At 37.6% G+C, this 23095-nt stretch overlaps 1 protein-coding gene and 1 pseudogene across 9 annotated transcripts in view; both read left to right on the top strand.

The window, feature by feature from the left end:
• The window catches only part of NEK1 (NIMA related kinase 1), a 160198-nt gene that overhangs the window by 52978 nt on the left and 84125 nt on the right, over positions 1-23095 (top strand). For 8 of the 9 annotated variants that reach the window (XM_055427998.2, XM_055428003.2, XM_088837812.1 and 5 more), the window contains 5 exons: positions 7002-7061; positions 7296-7355; positions 7450-7497; positions 7656-7730; positions 13384-13547. In XM_055427998.2, the coding sequence (XP_055283973.2) occupies positions 7002-7061; positions 7296-7355; positions 7450-7497; positions 7656-7730; positions 13384-13547 (407 nt within the window). The remainder of the gene's footprint in view (positions 1-7001; positions 7062-7295; positions 7356-7449; positions 7498-7655; positions 7731-13383; positions 13548-23095) is intronic. The other variant, XM_055428000.2, reaches the window with a different exon arrangement.
• Positions 1629-6614, top strand: LOC129557466 (Krueppel-like factor 5 pseudogene; annotated as a pseudogene).

Raw genomic sequence — 23095 nt, 5'->3', positions numbered from 1 at the left:
GGAGGTGGGATAGTTCTGAGAACCTACTGCTTCTGTCATTTTGTCTGGGAGCAAAGCTACTATTTATTAATAGTCATTGTTTGAGATTTAATACCACTTATCACATTGCTAATGTAACTGAGTTAAGACATCTATAAAATGGATATTTTATGATGGTCGTTTAATTAAAATGACAAAACACAGTATAAGAAAATCATTATTCTCCTCTTACCAGTTTATCAACCCATGTGATGGTATCATTCAGTTTAAATATCATCATTTTATTGTACTCAAATTAAATAATATATTCATTAATTGCTTTTCCTAAGGAAGAAGTTATGTTGAAATTATGTATCATGTTGCTTTCTTTTTTTTCAATAAATTTTTATTGGAGTATAGTTGCTGTACAGTGCTATGTAAGTTTCTGCTGTAGAGCAAAGTGAATCAGCATTTTATATGCACTAGTCCCCTCTTTTTTGTATTTCCTTCCCATTTAGATCACCATAGAGCATTGAGGAGAGTTTCCTGTGCTAGGCTGTAGGTTCTTACTGTTATCTGTTTTATACATAGTAGTGTGTACATGCTGGAGAAGGACATGGCAACCCACTCCACTGTTCTTGCCTAGAGAATCCTGTGGACAGAGGAGCCTGGTGGGCTACTGTTCCTGGGGTCGCACAGAGTACGACATGACTGAAGCTACTTAGTATGCATGCATGCCTTGGAGAAGGAAATGGCAACGCACTCCAGAATTCTTGCCTAGAGAATCCCAGAGATGGAGGAGCCTGGTGGGCTTCCGTCTGTGGTGTCGCACAGAGTTGGACATGACTAAAGCAACTTAGCAGCAGCAGCAATGTGTACATGTCAACCCCAGTCTCTCAGTTCATCCACCCATCTCATGTTGCTTTCTAAAGTGGGCAGAAATTTTAAATATCTTTTTTTGTTTTAGTGAAAGAAAACTTTTGATCCCTTTCTACTTTTTTGTATGTTGTGAGCTATATAATATATCTTAACAGTGATATGTTGGGATTAATTTTATTAATTTCATATTCATTGTGGATCATATTATTTTGTATTATCCTGAATTCACGTTTAGAGTTTTAGTGTTTATCTGTTATAGTCATTTTACAAAATTTAAGAAATTGAAGCAGTAAGTGGCAAATGAAAGTAATTTCTTATAACATTGACTTTTGTCAAAATACAGCCACTACTGAAATGGAATTGTTAGTGGAGATACTTTAATGATTTAATTCATTTAATAATTCAAATGCTGAATTATTTTAATAATAATGTAAATGATCACTGAAATAATTTTTTAAAGTAACATTTCCTTTCCTTTGAATTGAAACCTAACAGGTGAATATTTTTATACAGTGTTTCTTTTTATATATTTTTTCCTAAGGTAGCTGGAAAATTTTAAAACTGATGCATAATACATAAGAGTTTTCTGTAAATACTTTTAATCTATTTTTGGTATATTTAGAACTATACTTTGAATTGTTTGAAAAATTGTCCCTGTAGTAGGCTCAACATTGATCACAAAATTGAGTAGCTAGCACAGGATATAAAAGAAAGAAATCCATGGGTCATTTATACTTATGAGCACACATGCAGAAATCCTTAAAAATGTTTTTTAAGTCGCAGGGCAGACAAGATGTGAAATGGAGAAGTACCTGACACCTCAGCTTCCTCCAGTTTCTATAATTCCAGAACATAAAAAGTACAGACGAGACAGTGCCTCAGTCGTAGACCAGTTCTTCACTGACAGTGATACTTACAGTATCAACATGAACGTCTTCCTCCCTGACATCACTCACCTGAGAACTGGCCTCTACAAATCCCAGAGACCGTGTGTAACACACATCAAGACAGAACCTGTTACCATTTTCAACCACCAGAGTGAGAGGACAGCCCCTCCTCCGGCCCCAACCCAGGCCCTCCCCAGGTTCACCAGAATATTCAGCTCCCACCAGACCGCAGCTCCAGAGGTGAACAATATTTTCATCAAACAAGAACTTCCTACACCAGACCTTCATCTTTCTGTCCCTCCCCAGGAGGGCCATCTGTACCAGCTCCTGAATACACCGGATCTAGATATGCCCAGTTCTACCAACCAGACAGCAGTAATGGACACTCTTAACGTTTCAATGTCAGCCGCCATGGCAGGCCTTAACACTCCCACCTCCACCGTCCCGCTGACCGCCATGAAGCAATTCCAGAGCATGCCCCCTTGCACATATACCATGCCAAGTCAGTTTCTTCCCCAGCAGGCCACTTACTTCCCCCCCCCCCCCCCCACCAAGCTCAGAGCCTGGAAGTCCAGATGGATAAGCAGATATGCTTCAGAATTTAACCCCACCTCCATCCTATGCTGCTACCATTGCTTCTAAACTGGCAATTCATAATCCAAATTTACCTGCCAGTTACTTCGCAAAACATCCAGCCTGTCATATACAATAGAAGGAGTAATCCCGATCTGGAGAAACGGCGCATCCACTACTGCGATTACCCAGGCTGCACAAAAGTTTATACAAAGTCTTCTCATTTAAAAGCTCACCTGAGGACTCATACTGGTGAGAAGCCGTACAAATGCACCTGGGAAAGCTGCGACTGGAGGTTCGCGCGCTCGGACGAGCAGACCCGCCACTACCGCAAGCACACTGGGGCCAAGCCCTTCCAGTGCGGCGTGTGCAACCGCAGCTTCTCGCGCTCCGACCACCTGGCGCTGCATATGAAGAGGCACCAGAATTGAGCCACCCGCGCTGCCGCCCCACACCGCTCGCTTGGCAAAATTTTAAACTACACGATTAATTCTATATATATATAAAAGAAAACGAAACCACAAAACTGGAAACGTATATTTTGTATATTTGAGAAAACAGGGAATACAGGGGTTGATACCAAAGTGTTTGGTCATTGTCCGAATCTGGAATGCTCGATATATGCTGGCTTAACCCAGGCAGATGCCGTCATCTCAGACAGGCAGCCCCATCTCAGCGCGGGCTGGGCGTGCAGGTTGTGTTTGCAGTGTTCTTCCCAAAGCACCACCATTTAACGTGACAGTGTTTAGCAAACAAGTCCGTTGGGCACAAGAAGACAGCTGGATTGTGTGTCAAGATTTTGCTTGACATCAGGAGTTTTTTTCAATACAAGATAATTCTCTAGAGGTACGCAGAGTACCTGGCAATTCACAAATAGCCATTGAACAAATGTTTTTTTATATGAGTTGCCTATATTTGCTATTCAAAATTTTGTAAATATGCAAATCAGCTTTATAGTTTATTACACGTCTTCTAAGATTCTTTTGGGGAAAAAAATCATAAATAATTCTTTTGAAAATAACCATGAATACATTTACAGTTAGAACTTGTGGTAAGATACCTCTTAAAACCTTACAAATTCATTTCTGTGGTAGGTAGAAATAAATCACTCAAACGAACTTCAAACGCAGATTTCATGCACTGATTAAAATCGGATTGTTTATTTTAAATACAAGCTACATTTTATATGAATTGTGAACTCAGCTTAAAGATAAATATTCAAAAGTTAAAACATCTTACAATAAGCTAAACAGTATCATTTTTGAAAAGAAGGACATATGTAGTTTTCACTTGGGAATGTTGAATTTATGATGCAGTTTTCGTATACGGAAACGTTGAATTTATGATTCAGTTTTCATATACTGAGATGTTTGCTTGTGCAGTACAGTTGGTTAAATGCCAATTTATGTGGACTTTGCATGTAATATACAGTGAGACATAGTAATTTTACCTAAATTACAGTGCAGTTTAGTTAATCTATTGTTAACACTGACTCAGTGTCTGCCTTTAATTATAAATGGCATGTTGAAAACTTAAGGAAGTGCTACATATATGCAATATAAAATAGTAATGTGACACTGATGCTGTTAACCAAAGGGCAGAATAAATAAAGTGCCAAAAGGGGTCTTAATTGAGATGAAAATTTAATTTTGTTTTTAAAATATTGTTTATCTTTATTTATTTTGTGGTAATATAGTAAATTTTTTTAGAAATTTTTCATAACTTGATAAATTATAGTTTTGTTAGAAAAGTTTCTCTTAAAAACGTGTATATAGATGACAAATGGTGTAAATATTTTGTAAGAGGCTTCAAAATGTTTATACGTGGAAACATACTTAACAGGAAAAGCATAAATTGGTTGCTGTTTTGCTTCTTTTTCCCTCTTATTTTTGTGTTGTGGTCATTTCCTATGCAAATAATGGAGCAAACAGCTGTATAGTTGTAGAATTTTTTGAGAGAATGAAATGTTTATATATATAAATGACAGTTTTTTTTTTTTTGAAAATAAAAAGTGCCTAAAAGAAAAAAAAATGTTTTTTAAAAAAGTTAAGTTAAATCAAGCAATTTATCAAAAGAGTAATTCAAAACTTACTAAATAGGATACATTTCAGGAGTGGAAAGATGGTTCAACAGTAGGAAACTGGTTAATTTCACTGTTAGTAGATTAGAAGAAAAAATCATATAAATTATCTTAGTAGATACTGAAAGTTCAGTATAATTTAACTCTTTAAGAAAACTTATTTGGTTGTTTCCATTAACCATGTATAACTTTTTGTATGACCATCATACCCCAGTAAAGTGGTTTTTAAAAAATATTCAAATTTCTTTGATTCAAGAAATAGAGGTGAAAATTCTTAACTTGACCCGGTTATATATACCAGAAATCTACATCAGGCATTATACATAATGATGAAAAGTTGGAAGCATTTACATTAAAGTTAGGAACAAGACAAGGATGTTTGTAATGACGCTATTATTTGATGTTATTCCAGAAACCTAGCCCATGAAATTAAAAAGAGAGAGAAATAAGAAACATAAATATTGGGAGAGAGGAGAAAATATAGACATTTACAGATATGATTCCCTACCTAGAAAATCCTAGTGAAGCAGCAGAACATTGTTAATGAATTCAGTGACGTGGCCTGATAGAAGTTGAGCATGTGGCAATGAATAATTAGAAAAGGAAGTAGACACTCCCTCAGTTACAGAGAATAGCCCTGCTGTGAAAAGTGCAGGATAACTGTGCAAGAAAGGACTTCACATCAGTGGAATATTATTTATCAACGAAGAAAGCAAATGCAGATAAATAAACATAATAACAAGGGTTATTCTGAAAAGAGTGTTGAGCAACAGAAGTGAGATACAGAGGAATATATATTGTATGATTCCATTTATATAGAACTCAGAACATTAAAAAAAAAAAACAAAACTATATTGTTTAGGAACGTGTATCCAAGTGGCAAAGGAACAGAGACAAATCAGGTAGTGATTAGTAAAGTGGGGATGGTGGCTGTCTTTCTTGTGGAAGGACATGTGGAGGGTTTCTGTATGTTGGCAGTATTCTGTTTCTTGACTTGGGTAGTAGTTACTGGGTTTTTCCTTTATTTTTGCTAACCTCTGTGTATCTCCTTTATCTACTTTTTTATAGGTGGCTTTATATCATAGTTAAAAAAAAAAAGAAGATGGATAGACGACATAGAATAGAGAATTCCAGAAATTGGAATTTATTCTGTGATTAATGTATATTTCAATTTATTGTGTGATTAATGAGGCATTTAAGACCATTGTAGAAAAAGATATATCAGCCAAGAAATGGCTATGAGATAACTGGATTTTCTAGAGAAAAAAATTAGATTCCCAATTCATTCCATGAACAAAAATTTATTCCAGATAAATCTAAAAATAAAAATATAACTTTAATATTTCAAAATCTAAATTTAAGTTGATTATATATAACTTCTGAATATAAAAATGAAACTATCCAAGTGGCAGAAGCAAATGAGGTCTGAAATGTCTTCTTTAGTAAAATAGTTTATGCCGATATCATAAAGGAAGACTGGCAGATTTAACTATATAAATTACAGACTTCTGTACAGTTTAAGATACAGTAAGCAGCTGTTCAAAGACAAAAATGTAAAAAAAATTTGCAAATCTAAAATACTTTTTATTTTTCATAATATACAAATAGCCCATAAAATTAGAACAGCTATAAAATAAGGCGAGCAATTAGTGTATTAAAGAAGAAACGTGATTATCTAATATATTGGAAAGTATTCTTAGTCTTTCCAAATATTAAAAATTTAAAACATTGATAATGCTCACTATTTGTGAGGTTATGAGAAAATTAATTCCTTGATGGGCATATAAGTTGATGCAGCTTCTTGAGGTGGCAGTTTTTCTCAACACTTAAATTTCATTATTACTTTATGATTCCATTTACAAATTGCCCTTCTGAAAGACTTGCATATGATACAAAATGTACCTACAAGAATGTTGCTAACAGTATGGGGAAAAATTAGAACCAACCCAATGTCCTTCCTTCAAGACTAGTTGAATAAATTAATTATATCCATGGTTTGGAATATCACCTTTATTAAGTTGTTTACCACAATGTGGAAATGTCAGGGAACATTGTTAATAGTGAGAAACATTTTTCCATCGTAACACATTGTTTATTATATTTATGTAAAAAGTATAAAAAGCTAAGACTGTGTGTATGTATATACGCATGTATATAGTTATGTGTGTATTCATGTTCATAAAACAGTCTCTGAAAGGATACTTATGAAAATGTTAACAATGGTTATATCTGGAGGCGGGGAGAGAAGTTAAGTGTTAACTCTTTCAATTTTTTTTTTTTTTTAAAGAAAAATTTCTTCAGAGTTGGGCTTTCTAGATGACATTCTGTTTTCATAACGTTAGAGAACTTACAGTTAGCATCTCTACCTGAGTACACTTTTTACTGGATGATTGGGGAAGAACCTTTTTCCATGGTTTCTTTGGATCCCATTTTTCTCTTTTTTGAACAAATAGTGTATCAGACACTTAAGTGGTTCCTTTTTATTTGAGGGATAATGTATTTTGAAAGAGAGTTATGGCAGTATTGGCTTTACGTTTTTCTTATTTTAAATTTCCATACTTTTGAATTTTTCAAATGGGTACCTCAAAATCCTTATCTAATTTGTAGTTTTACTTTCTGTCCAGGCCCATCAAACCCCAGTGAAGAAAGTGAATCCTGGAGAAGAAAGGAGGAAACTGTTTGAGGTATAAAGACATCTGTCTGCTTATTTTACAGCTTTGTAAAACTAATTATGAAAAAAGAAACAAAGTTTATAAAACCTCCAAACCTTTCCTCCTTATTTCTTTCAAACAAATACCTCTAACTTATTTCTGTTTTTAAACCTTCCAGGATATACGTCTACCATCGGTATGCTAACTTTACTGATTAAGCTAGAAAAAGTAGTATTTATTATTGATAATATATTTTTTTAATTTAAGGAAGCACCAGGAAAAAGAAGATTGGATTTGACTGAAAAAGAAAAGAAACCTAAGGATCAGGTAGTTATTTCACTGTTATTTTTCTTCTCTAGCCAAGTTGGAGATGATAATTGTTTTAAGAGTTCTAAAAAGTTTGTCTTTAAAATTATTGCAGGTTAGTCTTCTGAAGGCTGAGCAAGTGAAAAGACAAGAAAAGGAAAGGGTGAGAGGATGTTCCATTTTCCCCAGCACGCTCCACCACCTCCCCACACACATGCCCCCCTTTTAAAGGAATACACTGTTTCCTTTTTATTACTAAGTATATTTCATGTACTTTATATTAAATACTTGAAATGGTGTTTTATTTCTTTCCCCTCAAAGTTGGAGAGAATAAATAGGGCCAGGGAACAAGGCTGGAGAAATGTGCTGAGTGCTGGTGGAAGCGGTGAAATGAAGGTAGGTCTTGGGTACCCATGCATGCACACTGCTGCTCTTTAACTCCGGTTTCACCCTGCTCTGTGAAATATGTACACCTGGCTTGTTTCTACTAGAGCTCTTCAGCATCTGTGAGGACTTCTTAGTATTCATCCTCGTATTTCTGTAACTTGTACTGATAATTCGTTGTAACAGTTAAAATTGCTTAAAAAGTTTGCTGAGAAGGCTGTGATTCACCATTCCTACGCCATCTTTTTAAAATCACACACCTGGCTGTGTGCTCTAGTCACACAGAGCTGAGGACCGGACTGCAGCATCCGGTCACACAGCTGCTGCAGCGTCATCCCCACATTTGTGTTCTCTTCACCTGATGGCCCCTGCCCGCCTGCCCTCCCTCTCCCACTCCCCACTCCCCACTCCAGGCATTTACTTAGATGACCAGTAGTGACCCAGCTAGCCATGGACCTAGATAGGTTAGTTCAGACATTTTCTTCGGGCAGATCCAGACTATATAACCTTGGGCAAGTTACTTCACTTTTCTGAGCCTTAATTTCTTCATTAAAAAGAAAAATTTCAACAGCAGTGCCCACAGCTTGACTCTCAAGGGCTCACCTGTTAACTTTCTTTTCCCAACTTTCTTTTCCCTTCTTTGTTCTGCCAGTCTGAATCTTGCCTTTCCTCTCTTGCATTCACAGCATCCTTTCCAAATCTGTGGTAGGCTGAATTCTAAGGTGGTCCACAAAATCTTAACTCCAGGTGTTATACCTAATGCTCTCCCCTCCCCTGGAATGTGGGGGAGACTGAATTTGGAGTGCAGCTGTGTCCAATGGCATTGCTGATGCTATATTCACTGCTGTGGTCCCGTCACTGCTTTATTATAAGACTCTCTCATGGCGGGCTGGAAGGTTAGAAGGTCAGGGGGACAGCTTCTGCCAGCCTGGAAAAAAGCCCTTGTTCACATGGCAAGAAAGTATAGGGATTCTCTGGGAGATCGTCTGCTGGCTCTCTGACCAACAGCCAGCAAGAACGTGGTAAACTTAGCCATGACAGCACAAGAAAGTGAATTCTGCCAGGAACCAGTGACCTCAGAACAGGTTCCTGAGCCTCAGATAAGAATTGCAGCCCTGGATGACACTTTGGTTTCTGCCTGGTAAGACCCTGAGCAGGGGACCTGCTATCCATGCTCGCACTCCTGAGATAAGGCACACGGGTGTGCCTTAAGCCCTGGAGTTTGTGATCATTTATGGCACAGCAGTAACAAATGAATATATACTATTATTCCTCTGTATTGTAATTTTTAATTCACATAATCCAATAAACTATTACTTAAGGTATTTAAACTGTGACTTCCTGGGACCCACCTCAATAAACTTGGTGTTTAGGCACCAGTTAGCTTCCCTGGTGGCTCAGAGGTTAAAGCGTCTGCCCGGAATGCAGGAGACCCGGGTTTGATCACTGGGTCGGGAAGATCCCCTGGAGAAGGAAATGGCAACCCACTCCAGTACTCCTGCCTGGAGAATCCCATGGAGGGAGGAGCCTGGTAGGCTTCAGTCCATGGGGTCGCAAAGAGTCGGACATGACTGAGTGACTTCACTTAAAATCACTTAGATATTTATTAAGTAGAATTGATTACCATTCTTACTTGTTTGTTTTTCCCTAAAATTTATGATTTGAATAAAAGTTTTTCTGTTTTATGTAAACATGGACTTCCCTGGAGGCTCAGATGATACTATATAATAATCATATACATTCTTTTTTTACTGCTGTGCGATAAATGACCACAAACTCCATGGCTTAAGGCACAACCATGTGCCTTAAGTTGTCTCAGGAGTGTTGGTATGGATAGTGGATCCCCTGCTCAGGGTCTTATCAGGCAGAAACCAAGGTGTCAGCCAGGGCTACAATTCTCATCTGAGAATCTGCCTGCAATGCTGGAGATCCAGGTTCTATCCCTGGGTCAGGAAGATTCCCCTGGAGAAGGGAAGGGCAACCCACTCCAGTATTTTTGCCTGGATAATTCCATGGACAGAGGAGCCTAGTGGCAAAAAGTTGGACATGACTGAGAGACTAACACAGATACATTTTTTACTGTACTATCCACTGTACTGTGACATTGAACTTACTACCCTCTGAATGATAAGGAAATGTCAGAATTTGGCCCATTCTGAAATAACTTACCCGTATCTTCTATGATCTGAGAATAAAAACTTACCAGAGTACAGGCCCTGAGATCTGGTCAAGTATTTTATATCAGGTTCATGATTAGTGTTTAGAATTTGGTCATGTTTTTCCTCTCCCTTTGCATATGTCTTCTTTATGCAAGAAAGCATCTTTTTTCTTATGATGTTTAAAGCTGTATTTAATCCGAAAGTCCAGTTTTATCAATGTTTGATAATAGTTAGTGTTAGATATTATGTGCTTATTAAGTTTCTGCTTTGCTTCGTAAACTTCTATCCTGATTTCTGTGAGGATTAGTAAAACTATTTTCCATGACATAAAGCAAATTCAGTTCTAGTTTCTGTACTTATTCCCCATGAGGTTTGTAATAGTTAACTTCTTAGGCTCTTTGATTTCTGTACTATTGATAAGAACCTGGAAGCCCAGTAAAATTTGAATTGAATTAAGAAGAACCCCCAAAATAAAGATAAAAATAAACATGAAGGGAAATATTTCGGAGTTCATACTATTATTATATACTTCTAAATATTAAGACATTTTGCATAGTATAAATAACCAACTGTTTTTGATTACTTAGTGTCTGCAAAATCTGGGACTTAACTTGCTTTATCCATTTTTTTCCTTTGGTTCTTCTGATAGGTATTTTTTTCTCTTTTTTAAATTGCAGTTGACTTGCAGTGCTTTATCCGTTCTTTATCTATATTTTATGAATCTGTGTTTTTAGAAAAATTATGAAAAAGTCTATGTATAGTTTGGTTACGTAAATAATCATGACATACATGTAAGAGACATTCTGTTGTTTGACACTAAGTTGGACTACTACTCAGCAATGAGAAGGAATAGCCTGTTAATACACGCATTGACATGGGTCAGTCAAAAACATACTGAGTGAAAGAAGCCAGGCACAAGAGTGCATATTGTATGATTCCGTTTATATGAAATGGTAGGAAAAGGCAAACCTAGAGTCTGTGACAGAGAGAAGATCAGTGTTTCCTGGAATGAGGGGCCTTGGATCCAAGTGAGAAACATGAGGGAACTTTTCTGGGTGATGAATATGCTTTCGGTTGTCGTAGAGGTTCCATGGTTGTCTGTATTTATTAAAACATCAGTCTGTGCTTATAATTGGTAACCAAAGTGATGTTTAAAAGATTCCATTGTTTCAGTATTCCAGTACAGTGTTTTCAGCATTATTTTTAGTATAGATATCTTCAGAAGTGAAATCGCTCAGTCGTGTCTGACTCTTTGTGACCCTATGGACTGTAGCCTACCAGGCTCCTTCTTCCATGGGATTTTCCAGGCAAGAGTACTGGAGTAGGCTGCCATTTCCTTCTCCAGGGGATCTTCCCGACCCATGGGTTGAACCCAGGTCTCCTACAATGTAGGCAGATGCTTTACCTAGGCAGATATCCTCAGAGATATGTGTATATACATTATTTTTGCTGAATAGAAACCTTGAACCTCAAAGTTAAGGTGATATTAGTGCCAGACCCTAAACTCAAGGAGCAACCAGTCTTATAGGAGCTGTGACCACCTTTTTTTTTTTTAATAATATATTTTTTTAAAAGCACGTCAGCAGACAGAAGATCTGCTGGCACATTTTAAAAATAATTTTTATTATATTTTGACTGCACCATGGAGCATACAGGATCTTGGTTCCCCAACCAGGGATCAAACCTGTGTCCCTTGCACAGGGTCTTAACCTCTGCTCCGCCGGGGAAGTCCCTGTGACCATCACTTAGCAAAATTCTGATTCTGGGAATCTTGCCTTGAGATGCAGGTTTGAAAATGTATATGAAGATCACCTTGATGGAGTTTCCTGCCTAATTAAGTATCTTCCTTGTTTATAACAACCTTCATTTCTTGCTTTTCAGGCTTTTTGAATCAGTTATCTGTATTTATCTTGAGCTTATTTTTAAAAATCTAGGCTCCTTATAATATTGTATGTAGCTTCTTTTGTCCAGATGTTAACACAGATTTTACCTCATTGGGTACTGAGATGTCTTTTGTTTGGTGCTTGTATTTTTCTTAGCCCGACTTCCCCATTAGGATGTCGTCACCTGAGAGCTCCTCCCCCTCTCCTGTCAGTGTTCTGGCTTCTGCTCTCATCTGCGTTTGAGCACATCCCCTCCACTGGGGTCACATCAGTTTGTCTTCCTTTTGGTGCTGTCGGCCTGGCCTTTGAGGGTCCTAATTTCCTCTTCAGCCTGTAGTTCTTGCACTCTGAGCCTCTATATCATTGTGCACTTACTCAGCTCTCATCTTTCTGACCTGTTTTCTGTGAGTTTTCCACGTGCTTGAGCGCATGTGTCTCTGAGGCTGCATCCTACCCCTTCGCCCTCATCCTGTGTTACCCCCACAGAGAACCAGTTCCCTGTACTGTTGGCTTTCTCTCTAGCTGCCTTTCTTTACTCACAGGCTGCTTGTCTTGGTGTCAGTGCAGCAGCCTTCCACTCAGTTTCTCTGGCTTGTTCTCTCTCTTATTCTTGTTTATCCTGTTTAATTTGATATACCTGCTTAAAAATGGTCTTAGTGCATTTTACCTGGTAGAAAGTGTATCTGTGCTTTCTGTTATTATTTGAACTCACACACCCTGGTTGGTCATTTACCTGTTATGACCTTTTCTGACCAAGTGTAATACTCCCTGTTTGCCTTCCTCATAGTTACCTTCGTCTTCATACGTCCTTTCTCTCCCTACTGCCAGCATCTAAACATATACCTTCTGGTGCTTTTTTTTTTTTTTTACTTTAATACCATGGATCATATTTAATCATTTAATCTATCTGTGTTGCCTTGTGTTAAAGGTTGAATTGAGTGTTTTTCTCCAGTGACTTTTTTAGGTATTTTTATTTCTCTTTTTTTTCTGTTTTGTAAATTTGCTCAGTACTTACTACTCTGGCGAGGGCTTGTCACCATTCATTTGGAAATGAAATGTTTTTTTAGCTTTATACTTTGTTTCCCAGTTTGTTTGTAAACTCCTTAAGGATGGATATATTGTTTTGCTTCTTTTAATTACACTTAGAGTGTATTCCAGTGGTGTTTATATCTTCATTGCTCGTTGAATTGGATTTGGGGTATGTTAATTGCTATATGTTTTGTTAGGTGTAATTTTGAGTGTTACAAAAGCAGGCTCTGTTTTACATATAAACTATACATATTTAAACCTAGTAGGATGGGATCACATAAAATATATAAGAAACTTGTTGCAAAACTTGTTAAGACCAGTTTTTTTCCCACCGTAACATAAATTTAGTGATATTTTATGCGTTTGTTATATTGAATTATGCTTTATTGTTAGTAACAAGGTATACTACTTTTGATTGTTAATGGTTATAATAGGAAAACATTTTGCTCTAGGCTCTGTGTTTATTAGTATGTTAAATTAGATAATTGTTTTGTAAGAGGCAAGTGTTGAGGTTCACTTATTTCTTTTGAAGGTAATACAGACCTCTGAGGTCTTGTGAGATAAGCATGTGAGAGCTTTTTGTTTGATTCCTAGGCTCCCTTTCTTGGCAGTGGAGGGGCCATGGCTCCATCATCTTTTTCCTCTCGAGGACAGTATGAACATTATCACGCTATTTTTGATCAAATGCAGCAACGAAGAGCAGAAGATAATGAAGCTAAATGGAAAGGAGAAATACATGGCCAGAGGCTTCCAGAAAGGTATGGCTGTTCTGCAGAAGTCACTGTGCTTTGCTTTAGAGGGAATAGTGGAAGTTATAGCGTGTATTTATTGACAGAGGAATCACACCTGGAGGACATCTAGGATTTCCCAAAGGGCTACAGATCACCACCAACCCTCTGATGCTGATGCTCTTAGAAAACTTGAAAAGGTTTAAAGGTGGTGTCTACACAAGTCAGTATCAGCGTGTTGGAGTATGATCCATAAATTCACCCTTTGGTATAATTTTGTCTTTTTTCGTGTACAACCGAATAACACCACTTCCTGGCTCTTTTCTCCATTTTACATAGACTGTCTTTTGCCATCTGAATACAGTCATTTTCTTCTGTGCAAATTTGGCCCTTGATTACATGTGACAAACATGTAGCTCTTCACTTAGACCTAATTTATGGCTTATATATGTTATAGCTTATTTATATTATAGGTTGAACATACTATTTAAAGGAACATGTGATAACTTTGAACCAGCATATGGTTGTAATAACTTTATCTGTGTGTTTTAGATAAATCAGAATATATTTAAAATGGGATTGCACTCTCTGCAGAACTCCAAAGCATGTTTTGGGTCTTCCTTTTCCACATCACTTAGAACCCCACTTTTCTCATTGTCGTTTTCTCTTCACGTTCATCTCTGATTGATGATTCACTTTGATCCTGTTCACTAGGTTTTTCCTTTTTCTCCATAAAATTAATTTAATCTGGTAACACTCAAGTTTTAATTTGTATAGTTCCTTTATTAAAAAGATAGGCATATTCAGTTTTTTAGATTTTCTTCTATAAAAATATCCTGGTAAAGGAAGAACAGATACCATTTTATGAAAATTTAATTTGTCATTTTTACAGAGAATTTTTTTGTGATAAAAATCTTTGTGGTTCTCCCAGTTATAAAAGATTATTAAAAGGTAATTGAGCAGAGGTAAATAACTGAGGTTCATATAAATTAATATTATGAATTATGTACCATAGGCTGAAGTATTAAGCTAGTTGTAAATACTTCACATTTTTTGAGAAAAGGAGTGCTACAGACTTACACATGTGCATATTTTTTATGAAATAGTAAGGAAGATTTTGTGTAAGGTTTTTATCCTGGGGTATTATTGGTCTTTCTAGTATATAATTTGTATGTCTTTGTTTTAATTTTAATCAAATCTCCTAAAATAAATGTGTACAGTGTAAAAGAAAATAGGGAAAGTTGTGTTATGCTTCTTCACACTGTTCATCTTCCAGCATGTTTCTTGATTCTTCACAGCTGGAGTGGCAAGTAAGGGACTGAACGGTTGAATTTGCATCAGGCTCCCATATAACCTTGAAATATTTACATATATTTACACTTGAGTTTCAAGTTGTCTTCAGTGGCTGTGTGTCTCAGTTACTTCTGGCTCTGGAATACAGCTTCCATTCAGTCTTTGTCTGAGTTTCATTATTTTAATTTTCAGCTTTTAAACCATTTGTGGCTGTGGAGATCCTCTATCATTTCCTTTTTGCCAGCTTTGGTGGGCTTAGCATTATTCAGACACGTGGTATACATTTTCTTATATATCTTTGAACCTGTTTTTATAGATGATAGATATTATTTACTGAACACTTACTATAAATGAGTTATATTTATTCATCACAGCATCCCTTTTAACTAAGTATTACTCTTTTACTCAAAATGAAGAAACTAGGACCTGCAGAGAGTTAAAATTGTGCATGGTCAGGCCACTAGTAAGCAGTGGAGGTAGAATTTACACTAACTGTGTCTCCATATAGAGTTCAGCTCCTTGAACACTGCTGTGTTCAAGGGACTTCTCAGCTTCTTGAGATACTACTAGTGAACAGGTGAAAGTTATTGATTTCATTGGTTATAAAATTTCTAAATAGTGGATACTTCAGTGATTATCCATGATCTCAAATACTGAATGAACTTTTGTATATACTCATTGAATTTTGTTTTATTTTTTTTCTGAGAACATGAAGGAATTGGTAAAAAACTGGAGATCATCAAGTATCATAATTTTCAAGAGGCAGATTCTATAAATTAGACTAGTTTTCTCCATGTTGATAATAGGCAAGACTACAAATAGAGCCTGCAAGCATTCTAAAAGGAAACAGTCATAACTGCAGTGCAGTATAAATTCACAGAGCAGATTCTGTCAGATACAGCCTTTATTTCTTGTTATAAACTGGAACTGTAGTTCTCAAAATGTGCTGAGGCAACCTGTAGCATCACAGTGCCTTGGATATTTCTCAGTTTTGAGGGACACACTGCTGTATCTGTCAAAGTGTAGATCATAGTGTTAGCAGCTTCGACCTAACTAGTCATTGACTGGAACTGCTAGGTATTTCTGTTGGCCTAGAGGCATTTTGAAAATTTTACTTAGATACCTAGTAGAGTATACAAACTTCAGTAGGATACATCTTTTAATTTCATGCAGCCATGAAATTAAAAGATGCTTGTCCCTTGAAAGAAAAGCTTTGACTAATCTAAACAGCATATTAAAAAGCAGAGACATTACTTTGCTGACAAAGGTCCATCTAGTCAAAGCTATGGTTTTTCCAGTAGTCGTGTATGGATGTGAGAGTTGAACTGTAAGGAAGGCTGAGTGATAAAGAATTGATGCTTTTGAACTGTGGTATTGGAGAAGACTCTTGAGAATCCCTTGGACTGCAAGATCAAACCAGTCAATCCTAAAGGAAATCAATTCTGAATATTCATTGGAAGGACTGATGCTGAAGCTCCAATACTTTGGCCACCTGATGCTAAGAGCCAACTCAGTGGAAGAGACCCTGATGCTGGGAAGGATTGAAGGCAGGAGGAGAAGGGGACAACAAGAGGATGAGATGGTTGGATGGCATCACTGACTCAATGGACATGAGTTTGAGGAGGCACCGGGAGATGGTGAAGCACAGGGAAGCCTGGCCTGCTGCGGTCCATGGGGTTGCAAAGAGTTGGACGTGACTAAATAACTGAACAACAACAAGGATTCGGTTGCCGGAGTGTCTCAATGTAGACAATATAAGGTGAAGAAATGTAAATAAAGGTTGTTAGGTACATTAGTCATTGGTTAAGGAATTATATTCAGAGGATGCTGGTTAATATTTTGATGCTGTACAAACTTAAAACGTTTTAGAAGCATGTCCTCTCGAAAGTTTTCATTTTTAAGGAGGACATAGAAAAAATATTCACAGGATATAATCATCGTATTTTCAGAAGACATGAAGTGAAGAGAAATAGTAAATATGTTGTATGTCTCCTCCAGTTCAAATATGATTCTTTTGGCTTGAACTTTGTTGTGTCACTGACATTACAGAGCATTTTTTCCACACTGTCCTAACTTCCATTTTTATAATTTGTATGTCATTGACATACCTGGTCAGTTCTTTTTCCTGACCAAACTGAATCCGCAAACTGAAATCTGTAGTCCCCTAAGACTCATTCGTATTATCTTTGTCATATTTTTGATAGCCTATATTTGCTTCTTCCTTCTTTATTGTGTTATTTTTCTTCTTCCCTTTTTATCAGTAGCTTTGGCTAGTCCAATTTTGCTTATATCCTTGTCTTAATAACACACCTCCTCCATTAGCTTTAGACTTTAATTTTTACAGCAATTTTAGTTCCACAGCAAAACTGAGGTGGTGTGGAGGTTTCCCATATGCTGTCCCTTTACCCTTGTCAGCTTCTCCCACCAGAGTGGTATTTTTGTTACAACTGGTGAGCTTAGGTTCAATTAGCTTTTACAATTAGAACCTCAATCATGTGAGACCATCTTCTGAAACCTTTGAGTGCCAGTTTTGTTTTTTTATTTTGAGTGCCTAACATATATACTTCACTGCGCTTTTACTTTCCCAAGCCCTTTTCTCTGTATTGCTTTATTTGAGTAAAGCTGACAACAATTCTGCTTCCTCCGATAGACATTATGGCCCTTAAACAGAGGAGGAAGCTTAATGAATACACCCTCAGCATCCTTTTTTCATTTCATTAATAACCCAGTACCACCCCAACTCTTCTATACCATATTGACTCATTTTTCATTACTCAGATTATTTCTGTTACCTAGACTGCTGCCTATTTTCCTGTTTTCACCTCTTGAAATAATTTTAAGTCATCAATCAAAATTTTAAAATTTCCTTTATCAGTAAAGGTTTTGAGTCATGGATATGAGGTACCTTACCCAGATACTCTTCTGCATGCATTTGTAATAAGATGGAAGAGAAGTTACTCCTTTTTTTCTTGTCAGGATAAAAAGGAGTTTCTTTCTTTTTCGCCTGTTTTAATGTCTGTATTTCACTTTCCAAATTCCTAATTTTTTACTATGTATTTGTGGCTTATATAATATTTATGTTAATCATTCCTTTACTCTTAATCTACATTAGTATTCTACTAATTTTAAGTGTTATAATTTTGGAACTCAAGAGATATTGTCTGTTTAATTTGCCTAAAATAGAATATGCACGTGTAAATTCTTAATAAATTTAATGAAGAGAATGACTGTAAAGAAGCTCCTTGATTTTTTCCTCTATCCCTCAGAACCTTGTCAGTTCAGTTCAGTTCAGTTCAGTTGCTCAGTCATGTCCGACTCTTTGCGACCCCATGAATCAAAGCACGCCAGGCCTGCCTGTCCATCACCAACTCCCAGAGTTCACTCAAACTCATGTCCATCGAGTCGGTGATGCCATCCAGCCATCTCATTCTCTGTTGTCCCCGTCTCCTCTTGCCCCCAATCCCTCCCAGCATCAGAGTCTTTTCCCATGAGTCAACTCGTCGCATGAGGTGGCCAAAGTATTGGAGTTTCAGCTTTAGCATCAGTCCTTCCAATGAACACCCAGGATTGATCTCCTTTAGAATGGACTGGTTGGATCTCCTTGCAGTCCAAGGGACTCTCAAGAGTCTTCTCCAGCACCACAGTTTAAAAGCATCAATTCTTCAGTGATCAGCTTTCTTCACAGTCCAACTCTCACATCCATTCATGACCACGGGAAAAACCATAGCCTTGACTAGACGGACCGTTATTGGCAAAGTAATGTCTCTGCTTTTTAATATGCTATCTAGGTTGGTCATAACTTTCCTTCCAAGGAGTAAGTGTCTTTTAATTTCATGGCTGCAATCAGCATCCGCAGTGACTTTGGAGCCCCCAAAAATAAAGTCTGACACTGTTTCCACTGTTTCTCCATCTATTTCCCATGAAGTGATGGAACCAGACGCCATGATCTTTGTTTTCTGAGTGTTGAGCTTCAAGCCAACCTTTTCACTCTCCTCTTTCACTTTCATCAAGAGGCTTTTGAGTTCCTCTTCACTTTCTGCCATAAGGGTGGTGTCATCTGCATATCTGAGGTTATTGATATTGCTCCCAGTAATCTTGATTCCAGCTTGTGCTTCCAGCCCAGCGTTCCTCATGATGTACTCTTCATATAAGCAGAGTGACAATATACAACCTTGACATACTTCTTTTCCTATTTGGAACCAGTCTGTTGTTCCATGTCCAGTTCTCACTGTTGCCTCCTGACCTGCATACAGGTTTCTCAAGAAGCAGGTCAGGTGGTCTGGTATTCCCATCTCTTTCAGAATTTTCCACAGTTTATCGTGATCCACACAGTCAAAGGCTTTGGCATAGTCAATGAAGCAGAAATAGATGTTTTTCTGGAACTCTCTTGCTTTTTCGATGATCCAGTGGATGTTGACAATTTGATCTCTGGTTCCTCTGCCTTTTCTAAAACCAGCTTGAACATATCTGGAAGTTCACAGTTCACATATTGCTGAAGCCTGGCTTGGAGAATTTTGAGCATGACTTTACTAGCCTGTGAGATGAGTGCAATTGTGTGGTAGTTTGAGCCTTCTTTGGCATTGCCTTTCTTTGGGATACACATATATAATTTGTGTTCACAGTTCAGTACTGTTTTACTACATCAGTGGGGGATAAGAATATGAGTATGAATTCTTCTTTTTGGTATATATTAAGTAATAAATGGAAATGCATGTGAAAAATGAAGACATTGTAGGTTTCTAAATATTATAAGGAATCATCGAATCAGTTATAAACTAGTTTTGTCCTCTGTTAGTAAGGTATATTACTATACAGTCAGCAAAAACAAAACCAAGAGCTGACTGTGGCTCAGATCATGAACTCCTTATTGCAAAATTCAGACTTAAATTGAAGAATGTAGGGAAAACCACTAGGCCATTCAGGTATGACCAAAATCTGATCCGTTACAGTTATACAGTGGAAGTGGCAAATAGATTCAAGGGATTAAATCTAATAGAGTGCCTGAAGAACTATGGACAGTGGTTCATAACACTATACACAAGGCGGTGATCAAAACCATCCCCATGAGAAAGAAATGCAAAAAGGCAAAATGGTTGTTTGAAGAGGCCTTACAAATAGCTGAGAAAAAAGAGAAGTGAAAGGTAAAGGAGAAAACGAAAGATATATCCATCTGGATATAGAGTTCCAAAGAATAGCAAGGAGAGATAAGAAAGCCTTCCTCAGTGATCAGTGCAAAGAAATAGAGGAAAACAGTAGAATGGGAAAGACTGGAGATCTCTTCAAGAAAATTAGAGATACCAAGGGGACATTTCATGCAAAGATGGATACAATAAAGTACAGAAATGGTATGGACCTAACAGAAGCAGAAGATATAAAGAAGAGGTGGCAAGAATACACAGAAGAACTATATAAAAAAGATCTTCATGACCCAGGTAACCACGATGGTGTGATCACTCACCTAGAGCCAGACATCCTGGAAGGTGAAGTCAAGTGGGCCTTAGGAAACATCACTACAAACAAAGCTAGTGGAGGTGATGGAATTCCAGTTGAGCTATTTCAAATCCTAAAAGGTGATGCTGTGAAAGTGCTGCACTCAATATGCCAGGAAATCTGGAAAACTCAGCAGTGGCCACATAACTGGAAAAGATCAGTCTTCATTCCAATCCCATAGAAAGGAAATGCCAAAGAATATTCAAACTACTACAGAGTTGCACTCATTTTACATGCTAGCAAGGTAATGCTGAAAATTCTCCAAGCAAGGCTTCAGCAGTACATGAATCAAGAACTTCAGATGTTCAAGCTAGATTTAGAAAAGGCAGAGGAACCAGAGATCAAAATGCCAACATCCACTGGATCATAATAAAAGCAAGAGAATTCCAGAAAAACATCTGCTTCATTGACTATGCCAAAGCCTTTGACTGTGTGGATCACAACAAACTATGGAAAATTCTGAAAGAGATGGGACTACCAGACCACCTTACTTGCCTCCTGAGAACCTGTGTGCAGGTCAAGAAGCAGCAGTTAGAACCAGGCATGGAACAATGGACAGGTTCAACATTGGGAAAGGAGTACATCAAGGCTGTGTATTGTTACCCTACTTATTTAACATATATGCAGAGTACATCATGAGGAACACTGGGCTGGAAGAAGCACAGCTGGAATCAAGATTGCTGGGAGAAATATCAGTAACCTCAGATATGCAGATGACACCACCCTTATGGCAGAAAGTGAAGAGGAACTAAAGAGCCTCTTGATGAAAGTGAAAGAGGAGAGTGAAAAGGTTGGCTTGAAGCTCAACATTCAGAAAACAAAGATCATAGCATCTGGTCCCATCACTTCATGGGAAATAGATGGGGAAACAGTGACAGACTTTATTTTCTTGCGCTCCAAAATCACTGCAGATGGTGACTGTAGCCATGAAATTAAAAGATGCATGCTCCTTAAAAGAAAAGCTATGACCAACCTAGACAGCATATTAAAAATCAGAGACATTACTTTTCTGACAAAGGTCCATCCAGTCAAATCTGTGGTTTTCCCAGTTGTCATATATGCATGTAAGATTTGGAGTGTTAAGAAGGCCGAGCACTGAAGATTTGATGCTTTTGAACTGTGGTGTTGGAGAAGACTCCTGACAGTCCTTTGAACTGCATGGAGATCAAACCAGTCAATCCTAAAGGGAATCATTCCTGAATATTCATTGGAAGGACTGATGCTGAAGCTGAACTTTGGCCACCTGATGTGAAGAACCGACTCATTAGAAAAGACCCTGATGCTGGGCAAGATCGAAGGCAGAAGGAGAAGGGGATGACAGAGGATGAGATGGTTGGATGGCATCACCAACTCGATGGACATGAGTTTGAGCAAGCTCTGGGAGTTGGTGAAGGACTGGGAAGCCTGGCCTGCTGTAGTCTATGGGATTTCAAAGAGTTGGACACAACTGAGAGACTGAAAACAACAAAGTTGCTTTGATAGATTTTTATGTGTTGGACTAGCTCTGCATTCCTGGAATTCTGTTTTATACATTTTATATATTCAGAGACAGATACATTATTGGTAATAGTTGATACTCAATGATAAATAAATGAGAAGAAAAAAGAAATAATAGCAAAAATCACTACAGGTTTTAAGTTTGTGATTGAAAGCAATGGGTTATGTGTACCTGATCATTTAAACTAGTTTAGGAAAAGCCATTCAATAAAGCAGAACTTAAGTAGATTACATAAGTAAATAAAATAGATAGTTCTAGATATACATAAATGGTGTGAACATTCTTTTAATCAGAGCTGTTATGTGTGTGGTCCTGTTCTTATTAAAATAATTTGTTTCTGCTAAAGTATTTGAATTTTTTGATTCAGTGAATCAGATCAGTCAGTGAATATAAATTATCATATGTCAGTTGAAGGCCCACACTGACAGACATTGGACATACTATCTTAGAATGGGATATCAAACATAAAAATGTTATTGATGTTTTATTTCTATAAAGGTTAAAAGATTAAGTTGGTTCAATCAAGATACAAAGCAGAGATTCTGTCTAATTGTATGAAGTGGTGTAAGCATACAGGGTTCCTCAGAAGAGCCTTATCAGTAGACATAGTTTCAGGTGACTTGTCTGTGTGTCATACTCTTTGAAAGTTTATCTGCCCTCTTTAGGCCCAGTCTTATATAAATGGGGCTATAACTCCAGTGTTCTTGCCTGGAGAATCCCAGGGACGGGGGAGCCTGGTAGGCTTCCGTCTATGGGGTCTCAGAGTCGGACACGACTGAAGTGACTTAGCAGCAGCAGCAACAGACCAGAACACAGCCTTGCCTATATATATGAAGGACATTTTCCTAGCCACAGCAATCAGAGAAGAAAAAGGAATAAAAGAATCCAAATTGGAAGAGAACTAAAGCTGTCAATGTTTATGGATGATATGGTACTATACATAGAAAGTCCTAAAGACACTACCGAAAAACTCCTAGAGTTCATCAGAGAATTTGCTCAAGTTTCAGAATGCAATATTAGTAACCAGGAAAGGCTCTTAACCAGATATCAGTTCAGTTCCGTTCAGTCGCTCAGTCATGTCCGACTCTTTGCGACCCCATGAATCACAGTATGCCAGGCCTCCCTGTCCATCACCAACTCCAGGAGTTCACTCAAACTCATGTCCACAGAGTCGGTGCTGCCATCCAGCCATCTCATTCTCTGTCATCCCCTTCTCCTCCCACCCCTATCCTTCCCAGTATCAGAGTCTTTTCCAGTGAGTCAACTCGTCGCGTGAGGTGGCCAAAGTATTGGAGTT

This window comes from Moschus berezovskii, chromosome 7 (genome assembly GCF_049115385.1).
Source record: "Moschus berezovskii isolate FMDL1 chromosome 7, NW_MosBer_1.0, whole genome shotgun sequence".
Classification (NCBI taxonomy): domain Eukaryota; kingdom Metazoa; phylum Chordata; class Mammalia; order Artiodactyla; family Moschidae; genus Moschus; species Moschus berezovskii.
This window is presented reverse-complemented; position numbering and strand designations above follow the sequence as displayed.